A 24,271-nucleotide genomic window follows, 5' to 3' on the forward strand; every position below is an offset into this window, starting at 1 on the left:
TATAGAAAACTATAGTTAATGTCAACTGTAAGCACTGATAAGTAGTGTTCGCATGCAATTTTTCTTCCTTTCAATCGGACTTTTTAAGGAACTGTACCTTGGCAGAGCGTTTTCCCTGAAATGCTGCTTCATTTTACACATTGTGAATAGCGAGGATTCGGAAAAATAAGGGTGCATTTAAAACCCCTCTGCCGTTACACTGTGGAGATGGCGATGTGTATTGCTTTGCCAAAGTGGTAATTAAATGTCTAATGGTTTTGAACGCCTAGTTCAGAATAGGGGTGCTAGTCATCGCTCATCGAGCCAAGCTTACAAACGGGCCTCTGTGTCTTCGGAAAAACGCACTTCAGGATGGTGATTTCCTGCTCACTTAGGAAATATGGTCATGTTGACATTATGGCTGTCTGCTTGTGGATCTGCAATAAATGTGTACTGAAAGTACTTGTGATAATGTGGCCCGTGAATTTTGTTTTTAATCAAACTCCAAATGGCAGGAGAAGTGGAGCCAAAGCTCTCTGAGCATCCAGGCGGCAAGCTGCATTGGAAGTAGAAGGAGCCGAGCCAGCTCCAACTCCTGCTCCACCGGTGAGCCCTGAGGTAGGAGAATCCCTTCTTTCTGTATTCGGAGCTCACTAGCCTTCATCCACCAAAAATTATAATTAAAATGGTTTGTTGACCTCAGATGTGTGTAAATTGTTGGAATCAAAATGGCACCACTAATGTCAAATCTTGGCCTACAGCAGGGAAAGTCACAAAAAGAGGTTCTTCATGTGCAATTGTCCCATAACAAGAACTATCAGAAGGCTGCTAAGGGGCCTGAAAGGTGGTTAGTGAGTAAGTGCAAACCTGCAAGGCCTTAACCTGGATCCTCAGTGACACACACATGCATTTACACTCGCACAAACACACATGCATATACATATATATACATACACACACACACACACACCACACATATACAAATACACACACACACCATATATGCACGCACCACCTCTGTCACAGCCTGGCACAAAGGCCTCTGAAACCTAACACACAAAGTAGTCCTTCGGGGACATCCGCCTAGCACCTAACTATTCAGCCTTGGATAGTTGCCGCCCTTGTTATCGATCCCCACAGCCAGCATAATTTTTTCCCAAAATAATTAATGCAGTCTTCCTCATTTTACCTTCAAATGCTTCCGCTTCCCTTAACCTCCTTGAGTCAGCTCGTCGGGTGTGTGCGCCCCACCATGGTGTCCATTCCTGAGTGAGCACCCGCTCTGTGGAGACTTCTCTTTGTTCTTTAGGTCCAGACACGTGGGTTTTGGGATGGCAGAGTAGAGTGGCGGGCATCAAGCCCCTGGGAAGTGTGGTTCTCCAGCAGGAACTGTTGGCTTTTCTCTTTCCGTCACTCTCAGGTGTCCCCCAGTCACCAGCATCCGTTCTTGGTTGGACAAGCATAAGGTACATCTCTCCACAGTCGTACAGGAAGCAGAATTCTTGTCTTAACTTCCTTTTTTTCATTTTTTTTCCATTGTAAAACAATCCACAAGCATTGGGGGCTTTTAACTACAGGTGTGGTTTTTCTTCCCTTCTTGCTATACAGTTTTAATACAGTACTTGCCATACTTGTATTGTACATATTATTTCCTGAGCATTTTTCCAATGACAAGGTAATTGTGTGGTTTAAAATATTATAATCTATCGCTGGGCATAACTTTGTCCCCAAGGAGAAGCATTCTGTGAAGCACATGGTTGTATATTTATCCCCATCCTAGTGTTCAATGGTTTCCTTTGAGACGATGCATAGAAGGAGAGTTGCTTAGTTAATCTGTGAAGGCTCCCAGTGTCACTGTGTCCCCACGCTGATTCTCAGGCCTGTTAGACTCTACCAGCAAATGAGCCAGCCCTGAGTGAGAGAGGGTGCCACACCAGGCTCTCCTGCTTGTGTTTTTCTGCACTTCTCATAGCCACGTGACCCAGAAGGATCGGCAGCTCATTGCTTTCGCTCTTTCTCCTTTGAAAACATTGGACCGGATGCTCTTTAAAACCCTGACACAACTGTCGTAGCTGGACAATGTGCAGAGACTGAGAGACTTGGAGCACTCGGTCCTAACTCAGATCTTTTCCATAGCCCACCCCTCAAGGTTTAGAGGGTCATGCAGAAGAGGTTGTAAGGCCAGAGGTGACACAGCAGGACTGACACACATACAGGCTCACAGATACCATGGCAACACGTACAAGACTGTCACAAGCCCAAGAATTCCAGAATGAAGACAGGAAAACGGGTACAAAAATCTCACCCCTAACCAAGAGGCTATTTGCTGATACTGGCAAAAGGAAAACCTGTTTTCTCCAACAAAGAGTAGCTGGCTATATCAGCTCCATACCTAGGAGTAGTTGGTCAGCACAAAACTAATTCCACATTTTTTGTTTGTGCTCTCTGTGTGTGCGCGCACATGCATGCATGCATTTTGAGCTGTTTTGTTTTATTGGGTTTTTTGTTTGTTTGGCTGCTTTTTAATTTTTATTCTACTTTATTTTTTATGAGACAGGGTCTCTCTGTGTAGGTAGACCTGACTGTCCCGGAACTCACTATGTAGGCCAGGTTAGCCTCAAAACTCATAAAAATCCTCCTGCCTTTGCTTCTTGAGTGCTGAGATTAAAGGTGTGCACCACCATACCCAGCCTCTTGGTTTTTGTTATTTTGTTTTTGTTTGTTTGTTGTTTGCTTTTTGGGTTTTGTTTTGTTTTTTTTTTTTTTTTGCAAGGAAGGAAGAAGAACATACAGTTGGGTAGATAGGTGGGAAATATCTGGGAGGAGTTGGGGTAGAGGAAACATGATCAAAATGTATAAAAGATTAATTAAAATAGATAAATAAAATCCCATCGATTCTGAATTCTAGTAAATAAAACGCAGGAAGGGGAACTCTAGAAAGAGATGGTGTGGGGAGGGAAACTCGGTTTGGATATGTGGAGTTGGAAAGGTGTAGGGAGTCACAGTTTCCAGCCTGGAGTCTTAGAGAGCTGGTTCATACCTGGGTGGGCATGGATTATCCTCCAAAAGAAATTAAGGTGTCGTGGAATTTTGTCATCAGAACATTTTCGGGAAGCTGCAGATCCCATTTGTCCTGGTTACTCGAACATCCCTGTGAGGTGGGCTGCAGGAGCCCCGTCTTCACCCCAGTGCTGAGCTCAGTAACAATACCCATCCTTCAGGATGCTTGCACTGGCCCCCACACTGTTTTAAGCACTCCCGTGCTTCTGCCCTTGCAGCAAACCAGAGCGAGTTCTATTATTAGCTTCATTTTGCATAAGAGGAACAAACTGCCCAAGGTCGAAAAGCAGGTGAGCCTGAAGCTGGGTTGGAGCCCAGGCTCCATGGTTGAGGAGAAGGAGGAGTAACCCTTTGGTCAAACAACTCATGTGGGCTTTTCCGAGGATCAGGGATGTGTATTCACCAGACTCTGTGCTGTGTCCTGTTCCATAATCACTCATGCCTCACCAGGCTCCAGTGAGGCAAAGGCCACAACTCCCATTCACGGCCATGAAATAGATGATGGGGCTGAAACCCCAAAGCCCTGGTAATGGGTCTGCATCAGAGCCCCACAGCATAGCACAGGAGTGCGTGCGGTTCACAGATGTGGGAGTTTTAAGGACACGGAGAGCTTCCTTTCCTAATACCAACTCGAGTCTCACGCACAGACAAGAGGCTATGGCTGTGTTCTGCTTGCCACTTCCAATTTTCATTAATTCTCTTCCTCTGCAAACCAGAGCATTGCTCACATTCGGCAGTGCTCTCAGTAGAGTTCCTGTGATGTAAATCTTGCTTGCGGGAAGAGCCTGTGAGTCCTGGGAGATGGCTCAGAGAGTAAAAGTGCCTACCAAGCCTAACGACCTGAGATGGATCCCTGGGACCTACAGGGCAGAGGGAGAGCACCAACTCTGATCTACACACACACAGACACACACAGTATCAATCAATCAATCGATCGATCGATCGATCAATGTAATTTAAAAAGTAGATTGAGCTGGGCAGTGGTGGAGCAAGCTTTTAATCCCAGCACTTGGGAGGCAGAGTGGATCTCAGTGGTTTACCGGTGGATCTCTGTGAGTTCAAGGCCAACCTGGTTTACAAGAGCTAGCTCCAGGACAGGCTCCAAAACTACAAAGAAACCCTGTCTCACAAAACAAAAACAAAACAAAACAAAGCGATAGATTGAGACTGCCAACATTCTGGAATGAATAGGGGAGGGGCACATGAATCCCCACCCCTGGCTGAGGAGTCATTAATAACTACTAGGAAATGAGGAATCATTTTTCTTCATAGTATAGCCACTGGCAAATTGCCTATCTCTATACTCTTGCTCATGCAAGCAACCTTAATTAAGCTCAATGGTTTACTTAGAAATGAATAAAAGGGGGAGATGTTGAGAAGAGAGGTTCAGAGGCAGTGGGAGGGGTATAGGAAAATAATAGGGTAAATATGATCAAAGTAGTTCTATACATGTATGAAATTGCCAAAGTATAAATGAAAAATGTTTATTTATAAAAATAAATAAAATCATGTCCATGGTTGTAAACAGAGACTGTTTGTTTGTTTCCCTGCTGGCCATACCCAAATAATCACGTAGAAATTATATTAATTACAACACTGTTTGGCCAATAGCTTAGACATATTCCTAACTAGCTCTTACATCTTAAATTAACTCATTTCTATTAATCTGTGTATCACCACGAGACTGTGGCCTACTGATAAGATTCTGGTGTCTTTCTCCTTCGGCAGCTACACAGTGTCTCTTTGACTCTACCTACTCTCTCTGTATGTCTCTGTTAGGGTTTCCTGCCTGACTATATTGAGCCTTGCAATAGACCAAAGCTGCTACTTTTTTAACCAATAAAACATACTCACAGCATACAGAGGGGAATCCTACATCACATGGTGCCTTGAAGAACAAGTTACCACAGAGCCAAAAAAGAGTTGCACACCTTTTCCTCCTTCATGTAAACCCCTTCCGTGTGCACACTTACCTACCTATCCCTTCTCCCATGTTTCTGTTATAGGCAACAGTGTATTATGAGTCCAGTACAAATGTCCAGATTTCAGATGTGTTCTAGAATAGGGGAACAGAAACAGTGGCTTAATTCTTCTGTCTCCAACTACCGTGAAAATCACCAGACTCCTGGGGAGCTTTGCAAGACCGCCTGAGAGAAACACTGGAAGCCTGGGTCCTCGTTTCTTCAGGACACACTTGTCAAGGCTGCGTGTGTCATCTACCATGGTCCAGGCTGGAATCAAGCATGCCAAGTTTGTGCTCATCCTCTCTGCTTCTTCCATAAGCTCAGTGAAGACGACTTTCCAGAATCTTCTCCTTTACCTCTGCCTTCACCTGGTCCTGTATCACACTTGATCAAGGAGGAGAAACAGAAACCTGCCCACCCCCTTCTGACAGGTCAACAGTACAGCAGATTCTAGGACAGTGATTCTCAGCCTTCCTAATGGTGCAACCATTAATACAGTTCCTCATGTTGTGGTCACCACTCCATCCCCCAAATACAATTATTTTCATTGCTTCTTCATAACTCCAATTTTGCTACTGTTAGGAATTATAATGCAAATATCTGATAAGTAGGATATCTGATATGTGACCCCTGTGAAAGGGTCTTTCAATTCCAAAAGGGGTCCCCACATACAGGTTGAGAACCCTTGCACTAGGAGGCAAGGTAGTCGTCAGCATTCTCTTACACATTAGCCCACATATCCTAACAGCTGTTGCGGTATGTTTTGTTTTTAAGACAGAGTCTCATGTAAGCTTATCTTAAGTACTAGGTGCCTGAGGTGGTCTTGTCTTGAACTTCTGGTTTACCTGCTTCCACCTCCCCAGTGCTGGAATTACAGATCTGTGCCACCGTACATAATTATGAATTTGCATATTTAAGGTGTGAAGTAAATTTTGATACATGCATACTCATGAAACCATCATCACCATTGAGATAATGAAGTGCCCACCATCCTCCTTCCATCCCTTCTCCTCTCTGTCTCCACCTTCCTATCCAGGCAATTATGATTTACTTTCTATTACTGTAGGCTCTATTTTTCTGGGATCGTATAAAAATGGACTCTTATTATGTATACTATTAATATTTAATTTTGTCTGATGCCTTTCACTCAACATAAGTGTTTTCATATCTATAATGCATGTATTGGTGGCTCGCTCCTTTTTATTGCTCACTTCTATATTATTACATTGTATGGATGTACCACATTTTGTGTTTCCATTCACCTGCTGATGAATATTTGGCCCATGAATAGTTTTTGACTCTCACAAATGAAATCATTTTGAACATTTGTGTACATATTATGCTTTTTTCCCCTCTTGGGTAAATGCTGTGAGATCCCCAAAAATTCCAAGTCCAAAGTATATTTCTTTGTCATATATCAAAATGACCATTCTGAAAAACTGCAGAAACATTAAGTCGGAAAAGATGTGTCCTTATAGAGAAATGTATGTCTAAAAAGGAAATCCACGCTTATAAACAGCCAGAGATTATGTCCACAACCTTTCCCATCTGATGGACCCCTTTCTGCAGAGCTGAGATCTTTTTACGGGAAAGGACACTACCTCCTTTGTTTTGCTCAGATGTAAGCTTCACTACCCAGCCCTCCTCTGAGTCTCATGCTTTACATTTGGCCCTTGTGTGCAAGTTAATATTTGTTGCTTTTCTGCTGCTAATCTGTCTATTGGCAGTTTAATTAGTTCATACACTAAAAATATTGAAGCTTCAGAGTGAAAGAAATCAATTTAAACCTCCCCACAATGCCCACAACTGGAATGGCTGTCTATCCAGTAACTGCTATGGTGCCTCCCAGGGTGGTTGCTTCCTCCTGTAATGGGGGCTCCCAGGTTGCTTTGCTGGAAGCGCTTACTTTTCACTGGGCTCAGAGATGCCCAGTGGGGAATTAAAAACAGAATAAAACTTGTCATATTTGCCTTCACTTTATGTTTGTCCCTTAATTACCCTACCCTGTGTTGGATTCCTGCTTGGCTATGCACAGTAGGCAAGGTGATCGCTGAAGAAGTGTGTCGGCAAATGGATTACACAAGGCTGATGAGCCCTATATCTGCCTAAGCTCTCCTCTCTCCCTGAAGGGTTGAAAATGCCAAGGGAAGAGCCAGGATGATTTAAAGATTTACAGGGATGTTATAATCAACATTGTCAACTGTCAACTTTTGCAACAGCCTGTTCCAGACCCTAGGAGCAGTGCTAGAAATGGCCCAGAACCTTCAAAAACAGTGACTGACCCATGCTGAGCCTACCTTCCAAAGAGGATTAAATATCCAATGATACCAACAGAGACTGGAGGAATCATTTCATGGTGGAAACCAGATTGTCTGCTATAAGCAATGATGACTGAGGAGCCACCTCACAAAGCCAGACTAAAGGTAACAACCAGTCAGACCACAGTTTGATCAAGACTGCTTGCCTGTGCACACTCTTGGTTCTACCCTCCCTCTTATTCTATTTAATCTTTGAGCCCCAAGTCCCTGCAAGCATGACTGGAGATGCTGGTGTCCTTGTCTTTCCACACAGCTGTACAGATAAAAGCTTCTTTTCTGTCTTCTCCACTGTGTATCGTTTGGCTTGGCTGGGTCTCTTTGGATTGGTATCTTAGGACAGTTGGAAGAACCTAATTCTCAGGGAACCCTGGAGCTGAGACCCCATAATAATGTCATTTTCACCAGCGGTGTGAGAGAGTCACATCTCCATCCTCACTATGCTCACTGTGAGGAGTTTATTTTTGTTTCTGCAGCATTGGGGATCCACTCCACACTCAGCCCAGCCCTTTGCCTCTTAGCCATGTTGACAGGAAGCGCAGCATCTTGTATCGGCTCGCTTCTTCATCAGCAATGGCGGTCTCTTTGCAGGTTACTCACTTTCCTCTAATCTCCTCAGAGAAAGGGCTCGTCTTTCGTCTTGGTTTAAGTTTTTGGTTTCAGCTTTTGTTTTGTTTTGTTTTTGCATTACTGGTTTTTGTTGTTGTTACCGTCTTTTATTTGTTTTGAATTTCATTTGGAGAGGCCGTTTCTCTTTTGAGAGAGAGAACATGAAGTTTTGGATGGTTAGGGAGGTGGAGAGAAATAGGTAGAGCTGGGGTAAGGGAAAGAATAGGACGAAAACATTTTAAAAAGATTTTTAATTAAAATAGGTCTCTTCAGATCTTCTCCTTGTGTTTTATTATTTTCCTTGTTTTCAATTTAGATCTGTTTTGTTAGATTTTTTTAAAAGATTTGTTTATTATGTATACAGTGTTCTGACTGGATGGATGCCTTCTTGCCAGAAGAGTCCATCAGATCTCATTATAGATGGTTGTGAGTCACCATGTGGTTGCTGGGAATTGAACTCAAGACCTCTAGAAGAGCAGCCAGTGCTCTTAACCACCGAGTCATCTCTCCAGCTCCCCTTAGACATTAATGGTTATGTAGTCTGGATTTGCCATTATTTTCTTCTAGCCCATGGATTACCTCTGCTATTTTCCGAATCTTTTTTCAAGTGCACATGGATGTGTGCAGGCACTTGTGCACACACAAGGAGGTCAGAGGACAGCTTGTGGAGCAGGGTCTCCTCATCCACCTTGACCAAGGTTTCGGGATCCTCAGGCTCATGTAGTAAGTGCCCCATAGCAGCCGGACTATCTTGTTTACCAACAGTATGTCTTTTAAAAGCAGTAACATTGTTAACATCTATTCGTCAATATTGAATTGCACTTTGGTGATCACATTAGGTCTTTGCTTAACCCAAGGTCTTAAAGATTTTGCTTTCTTCTTCCCTCTTCATCCTCTTCCTCGTCTGTGTTTTTTTCTAGTTTCCTCATTTTTATGAACTTCTGCCAAATGGTTGAACACTATATATGCTTTTACTTGAACTTGTCTTTTCATTCTTTGGGTTGTATGTTTTGGAGTGCTGAGGGTTGAACCCGGGTTTTCACACGCGTGGTGCAAGCGCTCCACCACTGAGCTCAGTCCCTAGTCTAATTTTCATTGCCAACTTCTCTACTAAAGAGCAGACCTCTGACTCAGACTTCAATGTCAACGCTCTTACCAACAGCACTGCAAATCCTTCTGCTCAGTTAGCAACAGTTACCAGGGGCTCTTTTAAACCCCGAACCTAAAGGTGTTTGAGCGTTTCAATGATTTCTCCTCTCTCTCTCTCTCCTCACCTCATTAACTTAAATACCTACTCTCTAAAATTTGCCTTTTTAGTTAACAAGCTCAAATGCCCCTACAATGTTTGTTATCAGTAATCATAAATTTTTAATTTAGATCTTACAGCCATGGGAAATTTTAAAATTTTACATTATAATTCATATATATATATATTATGGTAGAAAATATTATATAATATATTCAAGCTTAAAAACATTATTTTATGTAAAATTGTGTGGGAGAAGAAGTATGAGATATTAGCTGGGAAAATAGAAGGAGCGCTGTAAACTTGCAGTTGTTGATAATTCTTCCAGTGTTTCCTTAATGCTGTGCTTTTCAAGATTCTGTTGGCGACATTTAGAAGAATAGTTTTGCTTTTAAAATGTCAGTGTTTACAATGCCCCAGAAATTGCATTTAAATTGTGATTTCAAATTCTACATGTCAACTGAGAAACCGTAGCGAGTGTGACTGAATCCTTTTCAGTCATTTCAGAAGGTGTGTGGGTAAAATAACAATAATAAAGAGACACCCATTGCTCTACTCCACTGTGTTCCCGCGAGGGACTGAACAGGAGTTGGCATGATGCTGCCTGGAAACTGACAGTCACTTCTGAGCAGGGAGGTGAGGTGCTCAAGGCGGTGGCTCTGCCCCTGCCCCAGGGACTGCTTCCTTCTGAATGGAGCCAGGCAGGCAGGAGTGCCAGCTTCCTCTGTCCACTGAAGGGGAGTTCGAAGGTTAGAATCCCAAGCATAGCCAATTTCACCTGTTCTGGTTAAAGATTCTCCTGGGCAGCTATTTGAGTGGAGGAAGAAGGGACCAGAGAGTGAATTCTGAGCCATAGGGTTGGGTAGATATCCTTGAGACAGTATGTTCCTGGGGCCGCAGGGTTCAGAACCATGTCAGTCATCTTTACGAAGGTGAATGAAGACTGGCACATGGGCTGGAGGTGTGCAGGTTCTTCTTCCACCCCTGCTCCCCTACCTCCCTACCCCTCACTCCCCCACCCCGGCTTTCTCTCCATTCTTCAGCCTAGGCTTTGGAAGGGAGTTCTTAAGCATACCTGGGTAGATTTCTTCCTTCTTTTTAAACTGATGATTTAAATGAGAATGGCCCTCACAGGCTTGTACATTCAAAGACCTGGTCCCAAGTCGATGGAACTGCTTGGGAAGGACTAGGAGGTGTGGCCTTGTTGAAGGAGGCGTGTCACTGGGAATGGGCTTTGAGGTTTCAAAAGTTTGCTATTCCCAGTGCTTTCTGCCTAGTGGTTGTTGATGGGAATGTGAGATCTCGCCTATTCCTTCATGGACTCCAGCTCTCTGAAGCAGTAAGCCAAACTGAATGTTTTCTTTTTACAAGCTGCCTTGGGTGTGCTGTTTTATCACAGCAGTAGAAACGTGACTGAGACAGAAGAGGACCTAGTGAGTGGCCGTGCTGAAACTGAGCAGAGGCAGTGACAGCCTTGACAGGATGGTAGCCGTTATGGGTATGTGAGACTCATTTTCCAGGCTAACCACAGTCTGGTTCTCCCCCTGCTTCTTGTCTCAAGGCCCTCCCATAGATCAAGAGGAAGTACAGCCTTTCCCTAACCATTTTGGGACCAATGTTCCCAGATGGACGTTAATGTGAAGCTCTAGGAAGTTGAGAGGTGTTCTACAGACAAAATGATGATTAAGTTGGGAGAGGGACTCACCTCCTTGCCCAGGCCAAGAGTACTGGCCGTTCGGGGTCAGGGTGGTGGGCGGGAATGGGGAGAACTGTGGACTGAGATGGGGAAATGCTGTAATAACCCAGGCAGCTTCCATGCCAGGGCTCTGGGAATCCTGTCCAGAATGTGGGTTCACCTGCCACACTACATTTCACAAGGCTACTCCACTACGTACCTCCTCAGGACAGGCTCTTGAAGCCTTTAGTAAATAAAACCTTGTCAGTCAGTCATGCCTTAGCCAGACTATGGCTATCTAATCAGGACTTTAAAAAAAAAAGCAAAACAAAACAAAATAGAGACCCAAGAAATGTAGGGCACCAAAACAAGATTTGATTGGGATCAGAGATGTGGTGAGGTCCTTCAGGGGACTTTAACTAGGAAAGTAGATACCTGGTGAATCAGAGATGAGAGATGAAAGAGAGAAAGAGAGAGAGAGAGAGAGAGAGAGAGAGAGAGAGAGAGAGAGAGAACACACACAAATATAATAAATTTATTTGAAGAGGAACAGGTAGGAATAGACTAGAAGACATGCCATGACATCACAGTAAGCTGAACAAAACAAGAACCATGAAATGGGCAAGCCTACCAAAACTTTAAGTTCATGCTCTGAGCAGTTGCCTAGTTCAGAATTCATCCTGCTGTCACAGCCTTTACCTCGATGCCTGTAACAAAAGTTTGAAGACATCTGATGTCTTCCGCTGGGGGTTTGGTTAAACAAGCAGTGGGCCAGTTGTCATGAAGAGACAAACAGATCCTGAAGGTGGCTCGCTATGGGAAAAGCTCCAGGCAGCTTCATGGATGGATACGAGCCTGTGGCTCAGAACACACACCTGGGCAAATGCTAAAAAACCAGCCAGGGGTTCCAGTTGGGGCTGAAGCCAAATGCGCCATCTCAGAATGAAGCTTTCTGGGATGTAAGAATGAATCCTAAATTTCCTTCTGAACTAAGAAATTTTCCTTACAACTGTGTGATTAAGATCCGCAAGGGTCAGCCTTTTATCTGGTCGTTACTGTGTAGCAACAGCAATGGCTCAGGGCTGTCAGTTGGCGGGTGGCTCCAGCGGTCACTTCGGTACAGCTGCATCGTCAGAGACAGATGTCTCTGGAAACAGTAGTGAAAACTACAGTCTCATGTAGCCCAGACTGGCATTAACCTTGCTCTGTAGCTAAAGATGACCTCGAAGTTCTGATCCTCCTGCCTCCACCTCCTGAGTACTGGGATGACAGTACCTTCTGATTTCCTCTATGCTAAGGCTTGACCCCAGGGCTTATTGCAGGTTAGGTAAGCACAGCGCCAGCTTGAAAGGCTTTCGCTTTCCGCCTATTATTACATTGTGCAATATCATTTCCTTTCCCTCATGTCTCTGTATATTCCTTCATATTCTGGATCAAAGGTGATTTAGTTACGAATATTAGACATATTAGTATTTTTTCTGCTTATGAAGTGTCGAAGTAGAAAAACTGACATTATTTTTTTAAATTAAATTTTTGTAAGATGAATTCCCAAATACAATTTATTTTTGAAAGAGTCATAACCTAAATGGGATTAAATAGACAAAATTAACATAATTCTTTAAAGTAATTTTATTTGATGTAATGAATGTGAGACAGCCATCAAGCCAGTTGGCAAATATTAGCCTCATGATTTCATCAAATCTGTATTAGTCGGCCTCAGATCATTGAAAACTATTCAACATATATTGGCTTGGGAAGATTAAATAATGTTCTTCTTGAATTTATCTGACTAATATTCTTCTAAACTCTTGGTATTCTACCCAATTCACTTGCTATTTCCAAGTGCGGAGTTGCTTTCGAACATGAATTAATTGCTTTTGTAATCAGCATTAATTATCATGGCATTTTCATCTTGCAATCCTAAGTGCACACACGTAGCTTAACTGACTAACAGAGTGTTCACATGGGAAGCAGGAGAGAGATCTTCACTGGAGATTTGGCTAGACATTTACAGTGTTCTCTATTAATAAACGCAAAGGCAAGCCTTGTGCGTGTCACTACTGTAGACGTGCCTGGTAGACTCAGCGATGACCTCCTGCAGCCACAACTGTCCATCAAGCTCAGCTCCAAGTGCTGAAGGCAAAGGGGCGGTGTGCAGATCTGGGGCCAGACTCCCAGGGCATCTTGTATAAGCTCATGCGTAAATGCAAACAGTCTCCCATATATGGCATCCACTTTCTGCTTTTCAGATTGTATGGAAGCAATAAGAAAGCAGTTAAAACCACATTTCACAATTTTAATTATGTTATTTTTCCCTTTCTGGCAATATATGGCACCATACTCTCAAAATACTAGACAGTGTCAGTGAGCTACCACACAGCCATGTGCTATGTTCAGGGCTTCATTAGAAAGCATGTTTTGTGTTAGTTGATTTTTGCCCAAATACAGGCTAATGTGGCTGTTCCAAGCATGTTTGACATAGGCCAAAGTAAGCTGTGATGTTTGGTGTGTCAGGCATGTTAGCTGCATTTTGACTTATATGTTCAGGCTACCTTAGGTTTATAGCACACTGTCTATCATAAATGGGGAAGCATCTTTGTACATGAACCTAAGCATTTATGTATCTCTATAATCCCAGCTTCCTCAGGGATGAGAACCCTGGAGCCTAAGAATTAAGACTGGGAGACATGTATAAGGGTAAAATATTATATAATGGAAATTAAAAAGCTAAAAGATTTGGAGTGTTTATACCATAAAGAAATGGCATGTTTAAGGAGTATCTTGTTTTTTTTTTCTATTTCTGTGATAAACACTCAGACAAAAGCAACTCACCACCAGGGAAGGGTTGATCTGAACTCACAGATAAAGGGTCCGACGGTCCAACATGACTGGGAAGTCAAGGCAGTAGCTGGGAGCAACTGGTCACATCTCATCCCTAACCAGGAGCAGGAGGGCTGAATGCAGCCACTGCCCAGTTCCATTTCTCCATTTACACAGTCCAGGATCCCCACTAGGGAATGGTGCCGCCCACAGTGGGCAGGTCTTGCCACCTTCGAGCAATCAAGATAAATTCCCCATGGGTATGCTAGAGACTCATCCACTTCCCAGAAGGTTCTAGACTATGTCAGTGTTATGACACTGACCGTAGGAGGGAGGTTGATCTGCTTATCCTGATTTGAGCTTTGCATAAGTGTGCAGCAAAACATGCAATACTTATAACTCTATACCATCTTGTGTTATCAGTTAAAATGAGTTTTAAAAGACTTACTTTCACTGTGCACTGTTTTGGGGTTTTATGTTGTTTTATTTGCTGTTTAGGGGGACAAAGTCTCATTATGTAGCCCTGGCTGCCTAGAACTCACCACATAGACTGTGCTGGCCCTATATTTGCAATGATCCTCCTGTCTCTGCCGTGGCACACGTAAGAGAGGTCAGAGGGCAGTCTATGGACATCAATTCTCTCCTTCTACTATGTGGGTCCCAGGGATTGAACTCAAGTGGTCAGCCTTGGCAACAAGTGTCTTCACCTGCTGAGCTACCTTAGCCTGTCCCCTGTTTGATTGCCCCCTCCCCCCACAGGGTCTCACTATGCACCCCTGGTTGGCCCGAAACTGGCTATATAGACAAACTGGTATTGAATTCCCAGAGATCTGCCAACCTCTGCCTTCCCCAAGTAGTGGGATTAAAGGTATGTGTCACTGTACCTAGGCTTAAGATTTATTCATTTTTTTTGTTTCTATGTGTGTGTGTATGGGGGGGGGGGGTTACGTGAGTTTATATATACCATGTGCATGCCATGCCCACAGAGGCCAGAAGAGGACAGCAGAACCCCAGGAACTGGAGTAACAAGCAGTTGACAGCCATCATGTGACTGGACACTGAACTCTGGTCCTCTATAAGCAAAGTAAATGCTCTTAACCACAGAGCCATCTCTCCAGCTCACTGTCTGGTATTTTTAAAATCCCAGTAGTTTATCTCTTTTCAATATCAGCCATTATCACTTAAGAGATTATTAAAACAATATGAATGGGACCAAAGTTGTTCAAGGAAAGCAGTGTTCAAGGCTGCAGGCTGCCCAACAAGGCTTAGATCCTACCTGATAATTTAAGTCACAGGCAGTTCCTGGGAACCCTACGGCCCTGGAATCTCCTCAGGGGGAGTTACCCAGTGGGAAAGTGGATTTTTGTGTTTGAGAATGTTCAGTACTAGGAGAAGTTGGTCAGCAATACACCAATTATGGGATACTTTGTGTCCTTTCTGTCTTGGACACTGGGATCCACACCTAGAGGAACCAGATCCCTTTGGGGGTATTTGGAAGTACCTCTGGTCACAGATGACTTTTCTAGTCAATTTCAGAGGGCAGTCCCATCCAGTCATAGCAGTTAGACACTGAGGTGCATCCTCTGAGAACTGACAGTAACTCATTTGGAAGCTTGGGACAAGGAGGAAGGTTCTGCTGGAGGGCGCACTGCGGTGCAGCTCTGCAGCGCATCTTCAGAGGTAACGTAGCTGTGAAGCTGGAGGCATCTGAGGTGAGGGCCAGGCTAGGGCAGAAGAGACAGAGTCCTGTGAGAAGGCCCAGGGACAGGAAGCAATGCTCTGGTTGCTCTTCCATTTCCTCAGAATTACACTAGGACTCAGGAGCGCCGATCACTTGGGACTACGGGGAGTGTACTAGAGGTCTGTTAATGGCTATGGCCAAACATCTTATACCAACTACCTAACAGAGGAGTGATTAGGTTTGGCTCACAGTTCAAGGAGGTTCAGTACATGATCCCTTGGCCTTGTGCACTAGGCAGAACATTGTGGAAGACCTTTCTTCACAGTAGACCAGAAGGGGGCATATAGGAAGAGGTCAGGCTACGATACACCACCAAGAGACACATCCTCAGTGCCATACTGCCTCCAACAAGCTTTCGCCTTTCCAAATAACCATTGTCTTAGGGTTCCTAAGAGACACCATGACCATGTAACTCATTTGGAAAACATATAATTGGTGCTGGCTTACAGTTCAGAGGTTTAGTCCATTATGATCATGGTGGGGCATGGCGCTGTGCAGGCAGACATGATGCTGGAGAAGGAGCTGAGAGTTCTACATCTTGATCAACAGGCAACCAAAGGAGTCTGTAACGCTGAGCATAGCTTGAGCATATATGACCTCAAAGTATACCCCAACAGTGACACACTTCCTCCAACAAGGCCACACCTCCTAATAGTGCCACTCCCTGTCCTAGCATTCAAACACATGAGTCTATGAGGGCCATACCTATTCACACCACCACAGCCATTGTATTGTAAATCCATCAAACAATTAATACATTGTGTCATTGTCCCCATGATCTAATTATCTCTGACTATGCCATCACAGGCACAAGCAGAGGTCTGTCTAGGCTTCTAGGCATCTTTTCACCTGGATCTTCCCTCTCAGAGAGCTGCAGTTTGGAGAGACAACAGCTATTTAGTTGGCTCAAGAAGGCATTTTTAGGACCAGTGAGACAGCTCAGGAAGTAAAATCCCAGAGATCTGAGTTCAGTTCCCAGAACCCCCATAAAGTGGAAGGAGTGCATTGACTCTGCAGAGTTATTCTCTGGCTCCCACATGGCAGGTACTCCCCAAATACACACAATAAATAAATGTGTGTGTGTGTGTGTGTGTCTGTGAGAGAGAGAGAGAGAGGGAGACAGAGACAGAGAGAGACAGACAGAGAGACAGAGACAGACAGAGACAGATAGACAGACAGATAGAAACAGAGAGATAGACAGACAGACACAGAGAGATTTTTGTAGCAGGATTTTTCTTTCTGCCTCCAGCTTACACACACACACACACACACACACACAAATGACATGGAGACTTACTATTAATTATGAAAGCTAAGCCTATAGCTTAAGCTTGTTTCTAACTAGCTCTTATAATTTAAATTAACCCATTCCTATTTATCTACACACTGCCTCATAGCTCGTGGCTTTTACTGCTCCTCCTGCATGTTTTGCTCCCTTTGTGTCCGGCTGGCGACTCCCCTTTTTTCCTCCCAGAGCTCTCTCTCTGGCCAGAAGTCCTGGCTATATCCCCCACCTAGACACTGACTGTTTAGCTTTTTATTAAACCAATAACAGTGATATATCTTTAGACAGTGCAATCAAATATCTCACAACAGGTTTTGGGGCTGGGAAGATGGCTCAGCAGTAAAGAGCACTTGTTCCTCTTGCAGAAGACCAAGGTTCTGTTCCCAGCATTCAAATGGTGGCTCAGAACCATATGTAACCCTGTTCCAATGGATCTTATGCCCTCCTCTGACCTCCACAGACACCAGGCACATATTTGGTATGCAGAATATATACAATCCAAACACCATACACATAAAATAAACATTTTTTAAAAGGAGACGACATTTTCCCAGGTTCCAGTGCAAGGACAATGGACCCAATGTGCTTGATTGTCCAGACTGACACCCTTGAGCAACACAGCCACTTCTGTGACCAACATCAAGGGCTGACCACCAGTTACACCCTGACCAGCACTGTCTTCCCCCTTGACCATGACTAAAGAAGAAAGCCACATGACAAGCTCATTCCCTACCTGCCTCCACTTCTGGGAATGTATCCTAGGGGCATGTAAGAAAAATGCGCAAGGAGACCTAGAATAGCAATCTTTGCTAAAGGAAAATGTGAAACAAATAAGAGTGGCTAATGCGAATTATGATAAATTTATATAGTAAATGATAAATTCATATCATGGGGAGAGCAAATTTAGGTAATAAAAACGAAATTCATGTGATAGAATGTTTCAGATTTTTCAATTGTTATGCAAACACTTGAAAGTATACTGTGGTATAATGAAATGTGTAAAAATTGCGTTTTCCTCTAATTGAAGTGATAGAATGGGGAAATCTTAACACTCGTGGGACTCTGAAAGCAAAGCCCTCTCTCCTGTCTCTACCCACTGCCAGGACAGGGGCTGCAAGGGACCCTGAGGCTTGCAGAAGAATTTCTAACAATATAAGAAAATGTTATGTGCTAAAAATCAGAATAAAACTCACACACTTAGTATGCCTAAAATGCCACCAAGCACACATAGAACCACAGAGAAACATGTAGAGAAGACATATTATAATATTGATGATTGTCTCTTTAGGATATTAGCATTTTATAATTTTTTTGTATTCCAAAATTACTTTTCCTTTTTGAGACAGAGTCCCTTTTATCTCAGGCTGGCTTCAAATTCACTATATCATCAGAATTCTTCTGTTCCCACCCTTCAGAGGTTGGAGTTACAGGCATGTGCTACCAGGCCCAGTTTATTCTGTTTTGGTATTGAGCCCAGGTCTCTGTGCATGCTTGGCAAGCATTCCGCCAACCGAGCAACACCCCCAGCCCCAATGGATTACTGTTTATTTCCTAGTTCTGGGGAGTCAAACTCAGGGCCTCACGGATACAAGGCATGCACTCTATCAGCCTAGTTACATCGCATCCCCTTCTCAAAATACCTTCCTTCCTTTTAACTTCGAAACAAAGGCTCATGATCTTGGAAGTACAAGGTTCAAACAGCACAGCACAGAGCGAAGACCCATCTTAAATGCAATACGCTGTGGCTAGGAGCAGGTGGGTATTTCTGACCTCAAATTTTCTTTAAGGAACACATACCACAGTAACGGTGGGGAAAATGAAAGGGGTTTTCATTTTTTTCTCTTCTAACATTCATCCCTACATTCAGTAAGCATCAGGAGCTCAGGGACCTGTCCCTCTGATACTGCCTCTCCTAAGACCAAAACGCTGTAATAGGAAAAAAGAATTGCAATAGCTACATGACAAAGTCATAAGGAAGCCCACATCGTGTCTCCATGGCCACCCTTACAGGGGGAGGCTTTGGTCTAGCCGCACGGTGGCCAGCAGTTGTACTTCTTTACCTTTCTCCTGGGGCTGATAACTACCTCATTGTGTGAGGCAGGAGGATGAAAGACAAGGGGTCCTGGGACAGCTGCCATCAGTTTGTTTCTTGACCTGAGACCTTGATGTAAAGATCTTGCCCCATTACTAAGCTATACTGTTGCTTTGCCTGGCTTTTCTGTACCTGCCTTTTATTTAAAAAAAAGTTTTTAACCATGCAACATAAATAAAAACCCAAGGATCTAGCTGACGTTTGCACGTCGATTTGATTCATAGCACCCTCCCCCCATTTCTGATCCTTTTCCGAAATCTTTTGGATGTCAGGTTCAGCCTGTTCTCACTCCGCCGAGTGGCCATTGTTACTCCCCCTGCTTTCTGTCGCTGTAGACAGACAGGACCCCCTCTATAGCTTCCCTATCCACACAGCATAGCCATTAGCCAAGCACAGGTGGAAGATGTTTGGGGGGAAAGATCACACCCGAAATGCACTCACCCCAACTTTTCTTCTCACCATTATTCCCTCAGCTATGGAACAGTGACTCATAATGCAGTCACATTGCGTTAGGTATCAGAAATAATCTGGAGAAGGTTCAGGAGGGTGTGCCCCGCCTACATGCAAATGTTATTCCATTTTTGCATGAGGGACCACGAGCAACTGCAGGTTTGGGCATCCACAGGGAGCAGTGCCTTGGAACCAGTTCCCCAAGAATACAGACAGAACATTATGAGTTGGGATTAGAACTACATCCTAGTTTTATTGAAAATGGTGCCAGAGCTTCTGTTTTTTATTCCCTTTGCTTTGGGGGCTGATTCCGAGCGAGGGAAAGAACTGTATTCACATATCACTAAAATGTTTAGATCCCTGTCTTGGGTTTTAGTGTAATCACTGTAAAAAATTTTTTTCTTTCTTTTTTTTTTTGTTTCACATAGCATCTAAATTCTCTGCGATGAATATGCCTGGCTTTAAGACAATGGGCTTACACACAGACTAAAACAGAAAGGGGCCCAAGAAGGCCGGAAGCACCTGCTCCTGCTGGAGAAAGCCCGCTTTCCTTTGATACATCAGCCTCCTGACACCTGCCAGAGAACACCTCCTCATCAGGGCATGTGAGAGGGCGGCTTTTAGGGCCCTTTGCTCCGAGCCGGGGGTATTCGTTAAACAGCCTTTGCCAAGCATGCCAGCTCCTCTGCATGCATGCAGTGTGGTGCCTTCCGTGCGTCCTGAGATTAGCCTCCAAAAGCATGCTCTAATAAGAGAATCCAGGTGTGTGTGCTGCAGTACCTTCTCAGGGACATCATTCCAATCAACAGAGGTGCACTTTATCTGGCAGGTCGGCGTGACCACTGCCCACAGAGCTGTCCCTCACTTGGTCACACGTGAGTAACACTGGTGATGCAGACACAGTGGCCCTGGAACTCTTTCGATTTTCATTAATTAGTACTACCAGGTTCAAGGCAATTGAACTCCAGGATCTAAATGCCCCACAGGCCTCCACAGGCTCAAAGCTCAGGGCCTGACAAGAACCAGACAGGGATACAAAAGCCATAAATACTCGAATTCCCCTGGCCCAGGAACACTGCCATTTGAGCTGTCTCATGTGACCACCAGAGTCTCAGGAAGGCTCCACCTCTCCTTTCCTCCAGACACATCCAAGCTTCAGGTATTTCTTCCTTTGCTTCCCAAGACCCTCCACCCCTCTACCACAGAGCGTCCAGACTTCCTAGTCTGTCTACCTTCTATTTTCCTGAGAACCTTATGAGGATTGATCTAGCCAATTAAGTTAGGAAATTGTTCTCCAAATTTAACATGTCCATCAATCACATCCACAATGGGCACATTGATTTGGAGGCTGAAGCTCTGAGGTGATTTTTATTTAATCCAACACAAACCCCATTGGGCTTCCCACCTCACAGGCATCATTTCTCAATTTGGTTTTGTTAAACTCAGCTTGGAACGTATCTCATGAATCATCCTCATTGTTGACCTCCTGCTGGATTTCCCATCCCCATGAAGGAGCTTTTGAGGGCAGGCCCACACTGATCTGTGCTGTTGCCTTTGCCGAACCTAGTGACCTCACTGGTGAACTCTGTTGACACCCCGCTTCTTTTCTGAAAGAAGAGTATGTGTGTGTACATAAACCCACACAGAGAAAGATGGCCTCTATTAAAGTCAAACTCCACTCCAGTCATTTCCTCCATCTTGAGAAACCATCTGTTACCTCGAGCATTCCCTTGATGGACTACATCATGCCAAGAGGGCCCACACACATATGCACAAAGACAGCTCCATTTGGAGACTGGATATCATCTTTAATTAATAATGCCACAGCTTAACATCCTTTTTGTTGTTGTAGCAGATGGTGTGTGTGTGTGTGTGTGTGTGTGTGCGTGTGCGTGTGTGTGTGTGTGTGTGTTCCTGAATACATGAGGGGCCAGCAGAGACTCCCAAGCAGTTCTCAGCCAACGACTCTTGAGCAGCAACAGTCTCCATAGGCATGAAGGCCAGACTCTGCCTCCTCTGGTCTTGAGTCTTCCTTCCTTCTGGGCCACCTTGCGTGCATTCTGAAGGCAAGACTAAGGCCTGTACCAATTCACATTAAAGGGTCTCATAGCACGGTCCAGCCTCCAGTCTCAGTTCTCACTGCCCCTAACCAGAGGGATGCCCCTGGTCAAGATACAGACTGACAGAGGTGGTCAACCTAGGCCAGGACTGATCCCCTGTGACACTTAGAAGCAGCATCAGAGTGGTCCAGTCCTGGCTGGGATCTAAAGCTGCTGGGACAGTTGAATTCCCTTCACTGACAAGTTGACTGCAGCTCAGGCATTTTGGAGGGTCATTCAGAAAGGGGAGGACTTGGTCATGGCCATTGGAAGTCATTTCCATTTCAAACTTAAGAGCCAACTCTCCTGCCATCTCTATTCTCCAATTTCCTCACATGCCCAGGAGGTTCACAGGTCAGACATGGCAGGGAAAAGTGATGCTGGGTCACAGGAGACGATGAAACCTGGGCCGAACTGGATCTGCAGCCACGTGCTGGTCTGAGGCCAGCCCTCTCTCCCATGGTTAATGACAGACAGAGCTTTCTGAAGCCAAATGGGACCCCCACAGGCCAGGCAAGCAAGTTCTCAGCCCAGGGCAGGGGGAAAACCAAAATGGCTCTACTGTCCCATTCCACTGTTCTGTGCCCTGGGAAGGCAAGGAGCCCGAGTCCAGAAGGGTGGGATCAGCTGTTGGGGAAACAGCGCTGTCCAGGTGATGCCTCAGGCCGAAAGCTGGGCTTGCTCAGTGGGCTGGGGTAGTAGGTAGTCGTATACACATTGGTCTGCTGCAGAGGGTAGAAACTGGCTCTGTCGTCGGGGATCAAGTTATTCTTGTTCAGTGTCTGCAGGGAGGAGAATGAACCAGAGAGAAGAGATAAGGAAGGGGCCAGCCCAGGGCAAGGAGTCCTGGAAGCCAGCCATTAAGGGAAAGTCTGTTTATACAGGGCTCCTTCACAGGACCACTGCTCCCCATCCGCTGATGCCCAGTATAGAGCCAGGACCGCAGTCCTGTTCACCCTGCTCTTTGCTCCACATACAGGTTCTTACCTTGAATTCCATAGGGGTGTACTTCTCATTCTTGGGGGTGCCCCCACCCTTGTAGTGCAAGTGGTTAGGGGTGGCAGGATGGACAAGCGTGGACTCCTGAGATTGGCGCTGGCAGTGCTGGCAAGACAGGTACACCGCCAAGGTCAAGAGCCCAGAGCCCAGGAAGCAGGATACACCAGTGGCTACCAGGTGGATGAGACTGAACCCTGGAGGGAGGAGAGATGGGAGAGAGGGAGGAAAGGGTCGCTGTGGAGGAGGAGGCCTTCTGATTGTCTTCCTGGGAACAGACAGGGCATCAAGAGGTTCCAGGGTGTGGAGAAGGGAAAAGGTTTTGGGGCCAGAACCAAAGAGAGAGGTTAGGGAGGCTGTCACCAGGGCCTTCACTCCCAGGAGAGCCTGCAGGTAGAGTCAGAAGTGTCAGCAGAAGGATTTGAACGCAGGCTGATGATGACCTCCTAGGTGGGAGGCCTGGGTGGGGACCCTTACACAACCTTGAAGCCAGGTGGGGACCGCCCCCCTCCCCACACCCAGGCCTGGCTGTCTGCAGTAGAACTGGGAAGAATGCAGACTGGAGTGGTGGATGAGGGGCTGTGACATGAGTAACATAGTAACAGGGATGAAGGGCAACGACTTCATGAGTGGCTTTTTTACCTCCACAGCCCGTGGTCTCCTCCACACTGGAAGCAGGCAGGATGACTGCAGGGAGACAAATGGAGAAGGTTGGAAGAGAGTGAAGAGGGAGGAGTCCCTCCTGGGCTGGCTGTCACCTAAGAGAACCTGTGGGTTAATGGCTTTAGGACCTTCACTCTTCTCTGGTTTCTCTGTAGGCCCTCCCCATCCCCCAAAGGGTAGACCATTTTATAGGTGTGTAGTACCAGAGCCCCAAGCATGAGACAAGTGTATCATTCCTGATGCTTCACCCTGTACTCCAATCCAGGGTTGGCGTTTCAGAAGGGGAAGGACATTGGGGAATGGGAGTATGTGTGATGGACCAAGGGAAAGATGGTGGCAAAACAGTAACAAAAGAACCTACCAGGAATCTCACTGTAGGGACAGGGCCTGCTCTGGCTGCTGTTGCCAGCACAGGCACCTGGCCCTGGGACAAGCTCCTCACAGCTCCGGCTCCTGCTCTGGGCCCCATCCTCAGTACAGACACCCCACTCAGACCACAGTGACCAGCCTTCTGTGGGTTGTGGGTTAGGATGAGGTTGAAAGTGTCAAGATCTACCTGTAGAGGCTTAACAGCTCCCAAACATTCCCCAACCCCAGTCATATGCACCCAGTACCTGGGCAGGCCTGCGTAGCACATAGTGCCTCCTCCGTGTGCAGCCCGAGGCAGATGTCCTCACCTGGGGATGGTGCAGGGCTGGTGCAGGAACGGGTGCGTTGATAGTGGCCACCACCGCAGGATGCTGAGCACTGGGACCATGCGGTCCAACAGGACCAGGCACCCCGCACTGTAAGCGTGAGTTGGGTGTGTGTGTGAGAGAGAGAGAGGGGAGAGAGAGAGAGAGAGAGAGAGAGAGAGAGAGAGAGAGAGAGAGAGAGAGGCTACCTTGAGATCATTCTCTCAACATCCATCCTACCTCAAATCAACAGGTCAATGTATTAAAGGGTGCCCACCCCCAACTCCATATCAGTTTCATCTCAAACAAGTTCCCTATTTGGCTAGCTCAGTAGAGGAAAGAGAGAGGCAGTGATGGAGAAAGACCTCGTTTCTGTTCCACCCCAGTAGCCACTGAGTGAGTACATGCAGAGGGCAGAACTCAGACCTCACTGAGTCAAAGCTGTTCTAGAAAGCCAGTTCCAGGTTACCTAGGTCTATTGAGTTGGGGGGGGGGGAGAGGGGGGGGAGAGGGAGAGAGGGAGAGAGGGAGAGAGGGAGAGAAAGTGAGAGGGAGAATATGAACCCCCTTGCAGAATAGGCACAGAGAGATCACCTGCCCAGG

The 24,271-nt window shown here is 45.4% G+C and overlaps 1 protein-coding gene across 1 annotated transcript in view; it reads right to left on the bottom strand.

The window, feature by feature from the left end:
• Positions 1–21,023: 21,023 nt before the first annotated feature.
• The window catches only part of Sema5b (semaphorin 5B), a 119,052-nt gene continuing 115,804 nt past the window's right edge, over positions 21,024–24,271 (bottom strand). The window contains exons 18-22 of the mRNA XM_038345271.1: positions 23,609–23,779; positions 23,356–23,505; positions 22,974–23,018; positions 22,323–22,528; positions 21,024–22,117 (exon numbers count right to left, since the gene is read on the bottom strand). Of these exons, the coding sequence (XP_038201199.1) occupies positions 21,959–22,117; positions 22,323–22,528; positions 22,974–23,018; positions 23,356–23,505; positions 23,609–23,779 (731 nt within the window). The 3' untranslated portion in view covers positions 21,024–21,958. The remainder of the gene's footprint in view (positions 22,118–22,322; positions 22,529–22,973; positions 23,019–23,355; positions 23,506–23,608; positions 23,780–24,271) is intronic.

This window comes from Arvicola amphibius, chromosome 10, assembly GCF_903992535.2.
Source record: "Arvicola amphibius chromosome 10, mArvAmp1.2, whole genome shotgun sequence".
In the NCBI taxonomy this organism is placed as follows: domain Eukaryota; kingdom Metazoa; phylum Chordata; class Mammalia; order Rodentia; family Cricetidae; genus Arvicola; species Arvicola amphibius.